This window comes from Opisthorchis viverrini (genome assembly GCF_000715545.1).
Source record: "Opisthorchis viverrini unplaced genomic scaffold opera_v5_571, whole genome shotgun sequence".
Taxonomy (NCBI): domain Eukaryota; kingdom Metazoa; phylum Platyhelminthes; class Trematoda; order Opisthorchiida; family Opisthorchiidae; genus Opisthorchis; species Opisthorchis viverrini.
The window spans coordinates 145,988-163,479 of NW_008752235.1; the positions used below are offsets into that span (position 1 = coordinate 145,988).

The 17,492-nt window shown below is 43.0% G+C and overlaps 1 protein-coding gene across 1 annotated transcript in view; it reads left to right on the forward strand.

Annotated features, from left to right (window-relative positions):
• The window catches only part of T265_15527 (hypothetical protein), a gene marked incomplete at both ends in the record, with an annotated part of 64,136 nt that overhangs the window by 37,080 nt on the left and 9,564 nt on the right, over nucleotides 1–17,492 (forward strand). Inside the window, one exon of the mRNA XM_009178508.1 lies at nucleotides 13,321–13,388. Within this exon, the coding sequence (XP_009176772.1) occupies nucleotides 13,321–13,388 (68 nt within the window). The remainder of the gene's footprint in view (nucleotides 1–13,320; nucleotides 13,389–17,492) is intronic.

Here is a 17,492-nt window from a genome sequence, read left to right on the forward strand (position 1 = left end):
TCATGCTAAACAACTGCCAATATGCATTTGGTATTTTATCGCCAGATTCAAGCAACAAAATTCAGGTCTTTGACTCATTTTTCTTTGAAAGCAGAACGGCACATATTGTTTGACATGGAATTCTCAATAGTTGCGAACCAGACAGATGTTTATGCAATTGCTTTCGTTGCATAAGTGCATCCAAAATAAATGAGTTGCTGTGAATTATACTATCGCATAGATAGGTATGGTTAGGCACAGGATTAGCGAAATGAAAAAGTCCAAATTAGTATGCACTACAACTTCTCTGTAAGTACAATCTGCACTTGATTGCCTGTAAAGCTTTCAATTCGGAAGACTTTCCGTTGGGACCTGTCGGTAAATTTCAGCTGCCTGCAGCATTTTTTTCTATCTGAAGCATTTATTTTGGAAGACCCTCGCAAACTCAAATATCCAATATGCCAATTATTGGGCCCTTGAATTGCGATGGAATTTCCGATGGGCTAAAGACAAACGGACTTGGTAAAAATAGGCTATTTTGTTTTATAGTAAACACACTAAATACTTTGCCTGATGTGCAAAAGCTCGCTTAAATCAACCAAACCCGATTACATAGTTTTCTTCCAAGAAATCTTCCGCTGAGGGAAAGATGCATAGGGTACTGGCTGAGAAGGTATGACTTTATTGTGTCTTCGGGAAGTTTACTCGAAACGCCGACAGTCGTGGCAACTCTTAGTGGAAACGAGAAAGAACTACGGATGTCGGTGCTCTGGAAATCGAAAATATTTTCGGGATCTTGTGTAATTATGTATTGCCCCGAGTAGTTGCCGACATTTTTCGTTCCTTTAATCCACTTAAATGATTGATTGTTTGGTGTAGCTGGTTCACTTTAAAACACAACGGTCATGAACGACACCGCTCACGTTCACTAACTACTAGGAAAGCAAAGTGTAGAATAACACAAGACCGGGAACCGAGGTTTTTTCTTATCTCAAAAAGTCATTTGTTGGTCATTTTAGCTGAACGCCTTGTGTTTGCGATGTTCGTGTTTGTGGAACGATCATGTGTTTGGCCCATCACAGATCGAACACGCTGCGGTATAGGACTGGACTGCGCAGACTTATGAATATTTTACACTGTGTTTCAATCTATTAAGCAGTTCATTGTGAGTTCGAAATTTAGATCACTTTCTCAGAAGTTCAATAGCATTGAACAAGAGGCTGATGACGGGGAAGTGCGTGCCAAGCCACATTTCACGTGGTAAGGCACTATAAAGTGCTAATATAAGTTCCACACTGGACGCATGATGCCACGGCAAAATGGTGTTTATACAATCGTCGGAAAACACAAGGGGAGGAATTTAGATGTACACAACTTGGGTGGGATAATACGTTCAACAAGATGTTGTGGTTATCCTACTTAAGCGTAAACTTGTCTATACTGTTCAGGGGGTGGTCAGAATACACGACAAACTTGTCCCAGTGAGACCGGATTGTCCTCGGTGGTCAAACGCTTCCGCACGTGGCGCAATTTTGACTGTGCTAGTTTAGTGCTGTTCTACGCAACGCTAAGCATAACACTTCTTGTAATACAGGACACTCGGCTCATGCGTCTCAATGAACCATTATATTTCTGTGAATACACCAGCTCTAATTGCCAATTATAAAAACGAAGAGCGAGTGCTGTCTGCCTCTTCTGTACAGAAGTGAGTGTGCGATTGAGCACTCACGTTTCAGAATGCGGCGCACAATGTAGATGACCGTAAACCGATTGAAGTGCTTGGTGGACTGAAGATTCCGATGCAATGATAGATAGCGAAAGAGTATAGCAGATCTCTGAGTGTACGTTGAGTACGCAGGCAGTGCTCCTCATTCCACTTCGGTAGAAATTTAACCTTGATACAAGTGAATAAGATAAACGCTTGAACCACCGAAAATGGAAGTCGGGCAGAGCGAAACGTGAGCTGTCCTCAGGATAGCTCGGGTACGATCCACTCCTGTTGGGATTGTGTTTGCCTTGCGGGTTCTTGCTGACGAACTAACGTTGTGGAAGAGACGCTTAAGCAACTTCCAAGATGGTGAGAATTTCTATCAGGAATTGTTCAATCTTCAGGTTGTGCTGTTCATCCATTTTCATCACTAGCAGAGGTGCGTAATGCGTAGTGTTGAGTCGATGTTTTTCCGCTGTGATGTGAGGCTCGGAAGACAAAGCACTAAGATAACCTAGGAATCCACAAAATTTGAGCCACCAATATTTCACTCAAAATGCTGGAAAAGCAAACTTTATATTTTCATTGTCCTGCAGAGTTATGATGATGACATCAAAGGCTGTGAGTGATACGATTAAGTGCCGGTCACTGTGTATTTGGCTGTCCGCGTTAGTCGAAACATATTTTGGGTGACTTGCGTCCGTCCTTTGAAAACGTACGCAAGCAAAATGGAGACGAAGTAACAGAATTAAAGAAAACAGCTCAGAAGATATTTAATCAAATTTAAAAACGAAATTCCGAGTTATGCGCAGGGTATGCTCGCTCTTCCTCGTATTTATTTGTAATATTCAACCGCTCCGCTCGTGTAACCCTTGTGCATGGTTTCTACGGCAACATTTCCCCCGTTGCTTATAAATGAAGTTGACCTCAACGTGAACCGGTCACATGCGCCTACAAGCCTTCCATCTGCGTTGGATATACCCCCCACAATCCCTGCAGTAATAACGTGTTTCCTCTCGGTTGGCCGATCGCTGCAGCTGAAACAAATCTTTTCAACTTGTAGAGCACTTTCCATATTCTCAGATATGGATTACAGATTCCTGCACTTGTGTACTGGATGCTCTTACAGGTTCGTCCAATCCAACAGCACATTTCTTTCCTCATATGCTCTTTCGTGAATTGTATTTCACACAGCAGAACACGTGTGCGCCATTTGTGCGCACTCAATCGCCAGCTGGTTGGATACACTAATGCGTCTCCCCCGACCGAGTTACGAGGTTGTAGTTTAGGTGGCCGCCGCAATCACCACTGTTATTGACAAACGCACGTCCCATGATTTTTACATCATCTCGAGTATTTTTCATGAGAAGAAGTCACATCATCATTATTGAACATTTAGTTTTCTATTCCTGCGCACTTGTTCTCTGGTGCCGGCATTCATCGGTATCGAGAATTCACAAGCATTGGTCATTATTCTACTGATGCTATTTCAGTAGCTAAACGGGTGAGACAAACAGAATGTCCATTGGTAAAAATGTTTTCACGTTTTCAAAATTGTCAGAATTCAAAGAACGCCCATGATCTGTTACACTTTCTGAAGATATTTTTTGGCAGCAGGTATCCTACTCACCGCAGTCTTGGAAACCTGTGTTTGAATATTATTTGTTCATCGCCATGACGCGGGAAGCGAAATGTCGAGAGGTTTGAGACGGAACTTTCACAAGATTTACGGGAGACAGACGGAACTTTCACAAAATTTACGTTAGTTTTCGGGCGAATAGTTAAGTTGTATCTATCCATCTTAGCAGATTCTCGCGTGGAGGATTCTTTCTGCTACAGTCACAGTACGCCCGCCTTTTGTGTTCAAGAAACAGTCTGGGGTACGCAGGTCTTCCCATCACTTCACGCACAAATGTTAACTTTTTTGAAGGTCTAGTTCGACTGTGGATAGAATTTTGGGCCACCGATCGAAATGCCCAATAACTTTGGTCTGAACCCCAGGATAGACAATCAGTAGCATGCTCCGTTAATACCGCAGAAAAAGTTCGCTGTGGCAATGAATATATTCATGTGGTCTGGTTTGCTTGCGGACATTGCGTAACCGCTTATGCATATACTCTTCGAATGCATATCAGTTATCTAGAACTCAACTCTTGTTAAAAGCACGGGCTTGAAAATTTGCAACAGTTTTTAGTAGTCTGTTTTTGATACCGAAGTAAAGTAATTCAGTCAATCCATTCCATTCAAGTCGCCCCGGTGCAAGATGACTGTTGAATGCTTATGTGTTTCGGTGTTTCGTTCACCGCAGATCCTTGATGAATGGGAATAACCGTGTTTCTCGAAGAGGCGTTACGGCGCTGTTTAGTAGATTGCGCGGTCAATGTGTTTGAAACGATGGAAATTCATCTGCCCAGCTGCTGTCAACAGCCAGTTACAGGTTCACATCTACTCCTGGCTACTCGGCAAGTTGCAAGAATTAGCTGGGAATGGTGTGTGTCCGGATGTGATTTCGCTCCCATTGTGGGAGCCACGCAATCTGTGCAGGTCCATGCTACACTCATGATAGATCTCTTAAAGTAGCGATTGAATAGAAATGAATACACGAAGGCGAACTAGGGAACTTTTTGGTTGAGAGCTCGCATAACTCAGCTTACTTGAATTTTGGGAACTCTTTAAAAGTTTGTGGTGACTGCCATGATGTAATTGCAATTGTTTTACACAATATGCAAAGTGCAGGACGAAGTTTGCAGCCAGAACTAACTGGCAATTTAGCAACCAATGTTGTTGCTGTCGGAACAGTAATAAGTATGTTGTTAAATTTTACATCCATCATCCTTTTAACTGACTGCTCAATTTCTTTAAGCACACCAGTTATCCAGTTAGGCAGAAATCACCAGTGGTATATCATTGGGTTTTAATCGCGCACGTTACCTAACTCGATGTTTCACGTGATCCTATCCTAGGGCACCCTTTTGGACTGATTTCAGTAGCGATTTAGATACAAGATCCCAAAAAATAAACCAGATATTCAAATGTGCTTTGAAAAAACGCAAGCATCTCAGTTTCTCTCAAAACCGCGCGATACGTCACACCACAAATAGCGTTTTCACAGAACATTTGGAATTATTCTCGAAGTTGTGATTGAAATATTGTATTGGAATTTATCTACCTCATTGTCGGCTTTTTGAACCTAGGTTTATATTTCTCATGGAGGTTCAAGCAGGATGTCAAAATGTGTACAAAATGCTTTCAGTTTAGCACCTCAACTGTAGTACGGTTACAATGCCGTAAATATGCATCTTCAAGAGGTGGCCGGCAAACGGCCTAAATCAGTCCAACCGTCGTTGTCGGATTACTCTGCGACAGTATAAATGAGGTGCGTTTCCTACTTGTTTACCATGAATGCGTATCTGAGACTGCCTCTAAATTGTCCGCTGGGAAAGAATTCATCAACCGCAAAAAACAAGTTTAGTTTTGAATCCGATATGAATAAACTGAAAATTAAAAGACGCCCTTTCAACTTTACCAGGGTCGGACCCAGAAATTTTGGAGCATAGAAATGATGACATTTTTCGTTACATAGTAGTTCGTGTAAGGAGTTCTGAGGTACATTTAGAAATGAAAATCTAAGCCTGGACGACTAAAGAATACGCCGGGTACTTGCCATCATCACTGGGATTGAGCGAAAATCGCCTCATTGCTACCGCCAAAATTCCGTTCGACATTGTACGGCTGAACGTTCCACAAATGTTCGTCCGTTCACAAAGGCGGAAATGCACCTAATTTTAGTACCCCAGAGCCCGTTTTACTGTACCTCCGTAGGCTGTAAAGTAAATGAAGTTCACATGAAGCTTTCTTGCCCAAGTGGAATACCACCGATAGGCGCACATGGCCGAACGCCGGTTGAACGCAACGGTTTTGCCGGGTGTAACGAGTTGATACGAATCGCCCGAGGGATTTTGGAGATGTGCAGATCAGAGCACTTTCTACAAGTCTAACAATAACGTCCGGTGCAACAGTGCAGAACACAATCTTTCACTGAGGGTTTCAGCATGAGTTTCACGTGTGATCTGTAGCAGTAAATACGGTTCTGCATAATCTGTAAGGTAAGGAACCTGGGAAGACTGCGAACGTTGAAACGAATGTTCGTCAAATCTCACTAGCTGACTCGCGGAGCTGACCTTATCTCACCTCGCCAAGTCCCATGAAAGCTGGTTGTTGGACAACTGAGTGAAGTGGTTCTTGAATCCAGGTCCCATTTCGCACAAGCAATCTGAAGGAATAATGCATGCCAATGTCGCAAAATCGAGGAAGACTCATGTCATATAAGAGGAAAAATAGGAAATGTTAGACTTTTAGAGAAGCGCCCTTATCATGAATGATACTACCGCAGGGAGATCGCTCAACAACTCATGTCATATAAGAGGAAAAATAGGAATTGTTAGACTTTCAGAGAAACGCCCTTATCATCCTCATGAAGGAATGATACTACCGCAAGGAGATCGCTCAACCAAACAGCTGAAATAGGACGATGGAGTCACTTCGAACGCGCAAAATATGTGACATTTTACGTTGTAAGCGTAGGGCGTGCCATGTGTCAACAACACTTTTGGTAACTACAATGTGTTGAAATTTCTCTGTCCACAAAATGTTCCGCGCGTTCTTGTTTTCCACCAACGCCGTGTGTTCCCACATTGACATGTGGGAAAGGCCGTTTCCTTGATGTCCCAACCATATCTTATTCAGGATAAAATAATTATTAGTGGCAAGGCTATTATAGCACCAAGGCCACGAGATATGTGGGCAGGTCACTCACATGAATGGTCATTGCTTGATTCCAAATATACAATCAAAGTTTCACGACGACACTCTAGTAGAATGCAAAAAATGTTTGCACGCGAAAGCTTGTGCTACATGCAATTTAATCTCTAAGTGCTCGAAAACAACCACAAGCCCTGAATTAAGATTCATGATTTTTGACACTTCTTCTAGATACAGTCCTCGTAAACCCATAATTATGTGTTTGTTATTTTATTTATATTTATATTTCTTTATTCATATATAATTTGTTTTCACTTATTCATTAACTGTCATATTTATATCCATTTGGAACATATTAATTTATACATATTAGTCATTTCTTCAATAACATTCAATTTGATTTATAACTTATTACAAATTCATTTATCGATTTATATTCATAGATACTTATATTATTTTTATCCAGAATGCAGGAGCTTTCGGAGGCGTACATCTTTAATGATGATGCATGCTTGCAAAGCTGAATTCTGTCTTCATTGAATCAAGCTTTCTGGACGGCCTACCCTGCGTCTCCTGCCACTGCAACATGACTGGTGTCGTTTTGCTCTATTCCCAAAAAAGATAAATCAGCTGCTCGGTCAGCATCTGGCTGGTAGCTAATGCCGACTATCAGCGGACAAAAGGCGCTTGGTGGATATCTGCGCCGGATTAGCCAGACAGAAGCCCATGACGCTAGAGTCATTCCGGTCCCCGCGAAACAAAACCTATCCTATCTCGTGAGCTAGCAAAGGTCCGTTTCTGGACGTATCCTGGATGCCTTGATACAGCTCACGGGATCTCAATAGCAGCCCTGCGTTTCCAGATGCGTTGAGGATCCGTCCAGTGGTCGTGTCCAATTTCACTGGGTTAATTAAGCCACATTAAAATACGCCACTACACAACGTTATCCAATGTGCGAAATTGCTCAAACAGCAGAACATTTGGTGATGATTTCCACCAACAGGCGTGAATATCACGCCTCACTTTAAGGTGAGTAGGCGACATGAGTAAACACGGAAACACGGTAATGTGAACAACCAGTCCGGGATGGTTTCCACCGGCGCCACGTGCATCCTCAAGACCCAACCTCAATTAACCCTCAGATCAGTGCTCCAATACTACTCCGATACCGAGTACACACCTGAATGACCGACATTGTTGGTCTTGATCTTACTGAACGATGCCCGGACTTCATGGTCTAAATTTCCATGCTGATATAAAGAAACTACGAATCACACTACTGTTCCTAAGCATCAAGTTGAAGAAACTCGTGTATATGAGGACAGCGCAAAATTTGTTGTGTACCAAGACGGACAGCAGCACGCAAAATATTTCCCTAGGCATTGTCAGCTTCTTTCTTGGAAGGACTGGGGCGTGTGGATCAGTCTCCGGTGCAGCTCCAGCGTAGCATCAGCTATGGGGAGGATGGCATGTGATTGCTGATATCTTGATTGAATTCCATTGCGCGCTTGTAGTTTTCGGAGGCAGCGTAAATTGATTGAATTGGATGTTCTCGCTTAAATTGGCACGTTTCATTTGCCTTGGTTCATTTCTAGGGGACCTATTATGCGACCGCGAATAACCGCGTTTTGCGGGTGACGAGACCTTTGCTACAAACAAAACTTCCATCCAGACTGAAAGACGTAGACCAGAAACTTTTGTGTCTAGTGCTCATTTTATTTAAGCTAGCACATTGCTATAAGTTATCCTCAAAAACCTGAGCGACTATACACACCATATCAGACTCAACCTAACAAAATCACAATACGAATTAATTCGTACTTCCAGCAAATTGTAAGGCAAAACCAGAGAGTGTCCTGAGGTCACATACCTCAAAGTGATTTCCGCGACACCTTCCGCGTAGCGAATCACGGCGAGTTCCTATTTTCATGCTGATTTGCGTTAAATCCTATACTCCAAATCTAATCAAATCGGACGTAAGTTCGTAAATGATACATTGGCAATGGATCGCCAACTGTGTTCGGACTGACGGCCAACACTGGACATCACCTGACTGCTGATTTGCATAAATATTACTACTCACAATGAACAGTTTGTTGAAGAATGCTCACTGGACACAGTGACACTTGCAACGTTATATCCCCCCGAACCACTTGGCTGCATGCCAGCACGCATCACTTAGGATTCCTCCTACTTCCATTCAAAGGATGTTATTCATCTGAGATTTCATTCTTCGACTGGCTGCTGTTCAATGAGGCCGTGGTGCTTTAGCGTTCGGTAGCTCCGCTCATGGCAATATAAACGTCGCCCATGCAGGTTATCCTGCGAGCTGTGAATATGAATCGCAACCTACTGTTTTTCTACGTATATTCCTAAAAATATAATTCTGTGTCCGGACCCCGAGGTGCACTGCATGTGTTTCCAATCTGACTTTGCCCCACAACATACAGTTTCCAGGGCACTGGCGAAGACTGATGTCCCATTCAAACTCTGTCCAATCTCGTACTTGTCGGTTGTTTTCACAGACCACGAACACGAGGAAGGTTTGGAAAGTCACCATTTTTGTTTCCATGCAGATATTTCCCAAAAGATACTTACATGGTCCCGCAAACATAGGTGTTATGACGATTTTGACAAGGTCACGGATACACTGTCCGCTATCTCAGTTGCGCTTTCAGGTGTCGTTGCATTGCACTCTTTGGTAATAGGTGAATTTCTAATAATTTACTCAGGATTATAGTAGAGCGGCATTGTTGTTGGCGTTTGAGTAATTCTCAGTGGGCCAACTCCACTCGGGTCGGTTTAACCAGCAGCGTCCCGATGCACCCTCCCCATATATCTGGAACCATCTCAGAAAATTTTCTCATAATATTTGGCACACTCACATCTTCACACTGAAGGTGAAATAAGCTGCCTTTCGGTGATCCAACACTAAGAAAGGGAGGAAAATCTTGAATTATTATTGAAAGGCTGAAACGTATTGGTTTGGGATCGCTTCCTGAAGCCTGTTTAACCTGCTCTTTCTTTCTTTTTCGGATCAAACATCTAGTGACGCACAAAATGTTCGTGACAATTCCACATACAGCAGCTCGTAATTCCAGTGACAATCATATTGGCCCGTTTACGAAGATAACGCTAAAGATGCCGGAGCTTAGGATTTGTGAGAACGGCAGCCTTCTGTTCCCATCGCTCGTTAACATGGATTGGGTCGACGCACTAATATTTTCTCGAATGTACGATAGTTACTAACAAAGTTGAGATATCCAGATGAGCCGTTCAACATGAGGGCGACCACTTTCCAGTGTTTCAAAAGTCGTTGTGGGAGATTCCGCTTAGCTGGTCTCTTGCGACAGTAAGACATTTCATATATGAAATCACGTCACTCAGTAGTCGACAATCAGTAGGCAAACATATTGGGAATCTCCACATTTTCTCTGACTTCTCGCAATCAAGAACAAGCAGAACGATTTCGGTGCCATCGTGCATGTTTTCTCACACCTCCGCGATATGGAAGCTTGGAAAGTATTTTCTAGAAGTGACATTGTGGGCGCCGTTGCAGTGAAAGCCTTCGGCGTCGAAAACAAGTCAATTCCTTGAGCCTATTCTCCCGGCAATATGCGGTCCCGCGAGAAGTTCTACGTAATCAATCAATGAGTCTTATTTCACAGTGGCGCAGTCTGATGAGTCCATAGTCCAAGAAGTAATTTCTCTTCTAATAATCTTACAAAACTGCATACTTCTTCCACAGCTTCCACCATTAGGACTGACCGCCGTGCTTCATGCTCACAACAGGCGCTCAAACACTTCCAATTGTGTTTTCCAGCCCTCTTAGCTGACATAATTGTTCACACAATGTAGCAAACAGGACAAAAAGCGGCTTTCCTACACGGGATCATTCTTCATACAAACAGCATGGACCCATGTGCTGTAATTAAACAGACCGCCCCTTGCTTCTTCGCCATTCTGGTTGTGCAAATCTGGCGACGCAGTGACCAGCGCAGCTGGATATGCGTGCATAGCAAATGTATTAGGTTCCTGAGCGAAAGCTTCTCTATTTGAGTTGAAATATTGATTGTGAAATAGTCACAGGGTGACAAAACATGAGCCATCCCCTTAAATAAGGGTAAACAAGATCAACCACACTGCGTCCTGAAGCGCGGGAAACTAAACAAGTTTGATCCTACGACGCGAGTACATTTCGGGTCTCATAGTTTCGCCTTGTGAACCACCTATTATTTTGTGGATGTAAGCGAGGTCAACTTATGAGCAGCTCCGGTTCGAATGTATTTCAAAAGATTTAATTAAACCATTTCGCACATTCCAATTCCCGTTGAGCTCCCGAAGGATCCGATTCCTTCACCTGGCCGAAAGCCGCGCATTCGTTTCATTGTTTATGCAGGCCTACTGTAACTAAGCATCGTGCGTGAATACATGAAATGGAGGCGCGTGAACTTCAGGATTTGCCGCGTTGGTGGAATTAATCTCATGATTCACGTGGACGCATCCAGTGTATTTTGATTCGGGACCGCCTGAGTTCGTAAAACGGCGGTCAATAGATTCCGTTTTGAATAAATCAGCAGGTTACATCCAGTATTCTTGCGATAAGCCCTTGTTATACAACCCGCCAATTGTAAGAATGCTATAGCTACCGTTGTTTTTTGTGGACACCAATGATGTATTATCGGATTTCCCCCACACACTAGTGATTCGTTCAGTTGCAGCAGGAAATGGCTGATATAGGCTGTTGGAGTGGAGAGGTAAGCACGATAAATTTCGGGTGTCGCTATTAGTTGAAACGATCGCAATCCAAGTCACAATACATAATGATGCATACTGTTTTCTGATTAAAAGAATTCGGGGACAATTTCCGCATGTTTCACAATGTCACCTGCGTTTTCCTCTGCCAGATTACGGCAAACGCGCAAATTTTCAGCCCGAATATCAAATATTAGACATTCCTTGAGCAAAGAAACTAACGGGCTTTCAACTGTCACAGTTTTAGAGCAAATAGTTTTCTGCAGGTTTGATTTTGTCCCTTGAAACAGAACGCGCTACACGCGAATCAAATGTTCATGGTTAGTTTGTCATAACTTAGTACACAGGACAGTTAGTTCACGATTGCATGAAAATATCGGTTTATAGGCCAGCGAACAAAATGATGTGACCTCAATTAGTCATCCATAATCTAGTTGACCATTCACTCTGGATTGTGAATTCCAGTTCTTCTGATTGCATGCTTCCAAATCTATCCACCCCGATCTGTGAAACTTTGCCGTATCTAGGCCGATTTGATGGAACGAAAAATATTACTCATTAGAAATTCAGTTAAAATGTTTTTCACTGCGTTTGTCGTGGATACAGTGAACTCTGGCATTTGTGGTAAATACGCTCTGAAACAATACTAAATCGCACTGAAAACCGCGGGAACTACTGAAATGCTAGATAGATTGGCTTGAGCTACTTTGCTTTGCGGATCAAGATATTTGTGATTCAGAATGATGTGTCTACTATTTCAGCCCGCGGATATATGTAACTGACTAATAACTAATAACTATGTAAGTAACTAACTATAACTAATATGTATGAAAAACGGCAACTACAAGCAGAGAAAGGACATCGATGTAATTTCTGAATCTTATGTAATCTGGTTTACCGTTGAACAGAAGAGTGGTGGAAACTGCAACATGGCGTCTGCCTATTGAGTCATAAGAAAATCGTAAGCAGTGGTAGGCTGTCAAGCAAGATTCAGCATTCATGAGAACAGCTTACTTCAACAAATTCCAATTGAATATAACCACGGTCGCTGAAATTTGAAGTTGATTTTCGCGCAGCCATCGATGCTCAGACCCTAAGGCAGACCTCGCAGACAACGCAGAATTTGTTGTGTGTACCAAGACGGACAGCAGCAAGCAAAATACTTTTTCGGCATTGTTAGCTCCCTTTTCGGAGATACTTAGGCGAGTGGAGTTTTTTCGGGTACCGCACAAATGCAGCAGCATCAGTTACGGTGAAGATTGCACGTAATTGCTATTATTTCAATTGAATTTGAGCACTCGCTTGTAATTTCCTTGTAATTTTCTTGTAATTTTCTTAAATCAGCACGTTTCATTTACCGTGGTTCACATAGTCGGGACCCATTTTGCGAGCGCGAGTAAACGCGTTTTCCGTCTATCGCGGGTGACGAAGCGTCTGATACGGACAAAATTTCCAGCCAGACTGGACGACGTAGACCACAAACGGTTGCTTCGCATTTTATTTAAAATAGGAGATTCCTATAAGTTATCCTCAACCACCTGAGCGATTTTACACACCATGTCAGGCTAAGCCTGACAAAATCATAGTAAGAATTAATACTTCCGTCGAGCAAGTCTAGAGGCAAGACCAGAGAGCGTCCTGAGGTCACCTACCTCAAAATGATTTCCACGAAATATTCCGCGTAGCAAATCACGGTGAGTTTCTATTTTCATACTGATTTGCGCCAAATCCTATGTTGCAAATATAATGAAGTCGGACCGCTAAACTGTGTTCGGACTGACAGTCAACTCCAGGCACTGACTCACTGTCGATTTGCCCAAAGATTATCTCTCACAATCAACAGTTCGTTGAAGAACGCTTACTTAACACGGTGACGCTTGCAATGTTATGTTCAAAACGCGTGCCACACCATTTGGATACATGCAAGAACGCATCACTTTTGTTTCTTCCTACTTTCTTTTAAAAGATTTTATTCATCGGCGATTTCAGTCTTCGACACTCGATGCTGGATCGTGTTCAATAAATCCGTGGTGCTCTTGCGCTCTGTAGCTCCATTCATGGCCATTTAAACGTCACGTAGCCATTCTTCCCCTTGTAAGCATGTGCCTAATATTCAGACTACGGACTATCTCCAGAGAGTCAACCTACGTTTATGCAGCGTACAGAAAATATGGTGGGTCTGCAGGTGATTCTGCGAGTTGTGAATTTGAATCGCAATCAACCGTTTGTCCACGTATACTTCTGTGTCCGGACCACGAAGTGCACTGCATGCGTTTCCTATCTGTCATTGCCCCACAACATGTCCCCCTTAAACCCTGTCAAACCTAGTACTTATGGGTTGGTTTCACACGAGAAAACATCATGAGAAGAGACGCCAAAAAAGATTTGAGAATCTGGGTCTCCTCAAACTTGTCATTCTGGCTGCACCATAAGAAACTGGCCTAAAAGGCATTCGCCGTTTCATGGATGATTCGGCGCACCTCCGTTATTATTCACATGGACTTCCAATTACTCTATGGGGCCTATGTCAGATCAGAGAGCGCGATTTCCACGCCTAGTCTGCTACAAGTGACATCCAAATCGACATATGTGGTGCGCGATTCATTGGAAATATTATCACAACATATAACCTTGACTGTTTTGACCTCGGATCCAAATGAACTATAAACTTCGACCAGGTGGAGTAACACACAGTCCATAAGAGGTTTGCGTACCTCTATCTTCGATCTTTCCTGCTATAATAACGGTTGATTCTTTTGACGCTGCCGGAAAAAGTTGTTTTTTTTTCACAAATCAGCCATATTCTCATTGTGATGTCACTAATGAATGAGCAGGAAACATTAGTTTTTCGGTTAGCCAGAAAGTATGTTGAATCCCTTGGCTTTTCACATCAGAATCCGTAATTTGAAACATCTTTATTTGGTACCAACCTGCTCAGTTGATCGCGAAGCCCCGCCGTTTGAAACGGATCCAGCCAGCCATTTTCCTCTCTGTACCGAAGTTTGAATGAAGGATAGTGTGATTCCACATTGCACAATGTATCATCTTGAATGCTGTCGAATCTATGCTCCTGTAGGTGTCTGATCTTAACAGATTGAGCATACGTGAGTGCAGCTCAGTGTTGCTCGCGCCTCTTGTGCCGGTTGGTTCGAATTAGATCACCTGCACATAGTGCAGCAGAATCTCAGCGTATCGTTCAATGGTGCCTTTTTGACTCACTTGATACATTTTTTCCCTGGAAGGAATAATCCGGGGTAGTAGAAGGTGATTTTGGTGTTTTCAGTGAAGATTTGGTGGGAGCGGGTTATCTGTCATCAGGTCGGTGGTGTCTCAGTATACAACGACTGCTCACGGAATACGGACCACAGGCGACTGGGAACTCTCTCTAGATGTCTTGATGTCCTCATGTAACATGTTTTCGGTGGAATACCCAGGAACGCACCCAGGACATCACATCACTCAGGGAATAAACGTCACTACGCCCACTGGCCTTTGGCTAAGCATATTGGTAATGCGTTTTTACCGCTCAGCCAATACATGATAAGGTAAGTTTTCACTGCTAGATGCGTCGGAGAGTTTTCGTTACCCCATTAGATTCGCAGACACTAGTAGACCCACTATGAGGTGGATCTTCCTAATGAGCCATAGATATAAAATATTCCTGAACGGGGTTAACTTAGCCTCTATGGCACCGAATGCATAGTGGAATCAATAGAACCCGGAGAAGTCTAAAGACTGTTCGATTTCCCTCAGGACGTGAGACTACTGCTGTAATCGGCGGGGGGCAAACTGCAGGGGCTTTCCAACCTCCCATAGATACTCTCCGATTAGAAAGAGAACGAAAGATCTGAGAGCCAAAATTTTTGGTAACTTGATTCGAAGAGATCATTCTCCATGTACTGTTCACAGTTTTCGTACTGATTGTATTAGGCATTTTGGTGATCGCTTGTAAGCAATCAAGGCAACAATTGTTAGTTTATGAAGAAATTACTCCTCAACCTAGACAGAATTCGGTTTCTGAAATTTCATCTTTATTCCTATTTAAATTTGTGATGGATAGGATAATGAGACGAACGCTGAAATTTATTCAGCTCCCTGGCCTTCAAATTATTGCTGAGGAAACCCCCCGGAGGGGAACGTGCAGATAACGTCCCTCTACAACCAAAATGTTAAGCGTCCTGCTGCTGAACATGCGGTTGCTTAGGATCCAGGTAGAGGTGCTGGAATTTTCGGAGCTGTCTACGTACTTTGAAGTTGTTCTTTTTGTTCCGATTTTAGTGTGACAGATAAGGATTGTGCACACATTCTAAGCTCCGGTCGCGGTTAACTATCGCGTGAACGCGGTATACCTCTGAATTTCGAAGCAAATGTGTGTGTTAGGGTAGGGTGTGGGCTGTATTATTGCATGGCTGTGAGACTTGGTCCCTTTGAGCATTGCAACTAAGAGCTGTTCAGGATTTCAACGAAAATGAGGCTCCTATAATTCTGTTTGGCTAATCAAAAATAAGCCAACTGGAAAGCAAGGTTTTGGGACATTCATTGAAGAATGCGTCCAGCAATGGAAGGGGCTCTAAACAGGTAGTTTTTGCATATGTCGATATATTGTTTGCCGTGAAAAGTGGAGTTTTTCGCGTTCGTTTACTGTTGCGCAATCAATCAAATGTTTGAAGGGCCCGCAAAACTCTCGGATGCACTTCGTTGGAGGTACTGCAAGATATGGCTGCCAATGGTGTCATTCTAGTTAGTCTCCTTCCAGATTGCCTGGAAACGTATGCGTCCAAAGAATAGTGATAGTAAGCAGGCACCCATTCCTTTTCTCGTCTGCCCTTATATTCTCTTCACAGGATTAGCTAACTATGGAACAACTGAGAGGACGGTTTGATGAAACTGAAGTAACTTTGTATCACGTCTTGTCAAATGTACACTGGAATTTGTAGCAATAGGGATGAGTCCAGTTGTATCGATTTGTCAGCCAAAGGAAATTCCTGAATTGTGCCTAATCAGATGAATCGGGGCGATTTAAATCCTGATTTAATTTTAGCGTCGCGCAAAAACCCAAAACGTTTAAACTTGGTTCCTCCTCATTCTATCACGGCACTAGTTTATCGCATGACGTCAACAGTTTCCATACATTTGGGATAATCAAGCAAAGAACTGAATCACTCCCATTTCACACAGTAATATCCCAGCTAGCTCTGTCTTTCATACGTAGCGACATAATACATTATTTACGCGTTTCCAAACTCCATGCTTCGGTTCATCCGACTTCGGTCCTGATGTGTTCACTGAATTGTTGAACACTGACTTTTTGTACTTTGACAGTTTTTTTATTTTAATAGCTCCGCTTCACTTTTGCTCTCAAAGCATTCATTTATCCAAATATGAGCGGAAAGAGTCTCGACAAAAGCCACCCGTACACTGCCTCTCTTTACTGATCTGATTGTTTGACAGCGTTCACGTTTTCCGAACTTTCTGTTTCACTCGACAGGTTATCGCAGCTCTAAGACAGATCTCAAGGCTGTATTCAGTCTTCAGTTTACTTTTTAACGCACAATTCCACATGCGCTGCGTTAAACCACAAATAGTGCTAACACGCTCGCCTCGCATGTCAGGTGTTTGGAGTTCAAACTCCGGCACGGTCATTGGATGTGCACTGCTGATGAGCTCTAACAAGAGCAAAACTCGAGTCAAGTGCTTCCCCCCACTTCGGCGTGGATTCAATTGAATAATTGCGTCAGGAAAGGAGGATGACTGTTCAAAACGAGAGTGATGTGAAACTGAACAATTCACCCCCCGCAAAACCCTCACATGCATAAAAATTCAAACCATTTCCATAGAAATGAGTGAAATTCTTGCTTAACCGCTTCTTAACCATTGTGTTGCTCGAACTGTCCAAAGTCGTTGCTTTCTTGGTTGTATGGGGTTTAATCGTTGGTAATTTCCCCGGAATCTTCGTCGGTGGCGTATATCTCAATTTTGAAATGTGAGGATTGGCTGATGTGTTGCTGCTACGCTTCCGCCTTGCTGGCAGAGGTTGGTTGCGTGGGTTCCTTTCTTCTATTTTCATATTGTGATACGCGATTCCCCCGTTTTGTTATCTTGGTTTGCGCTTTTACCATCCTTCCTGTTTTCGACCTGAACATAAAGAGCTCTTTGACCTTGTCATCGGACGTGTTTTTCAAGTTCACACTTGATACTGCCAGCTTGTAAACACCTGGCTTTTAGTCAGCGTAAAATTTGAGATCCGTTAGGAATCAGTAGTTCCTAAATCGGTGTATAGAAGCCGGCA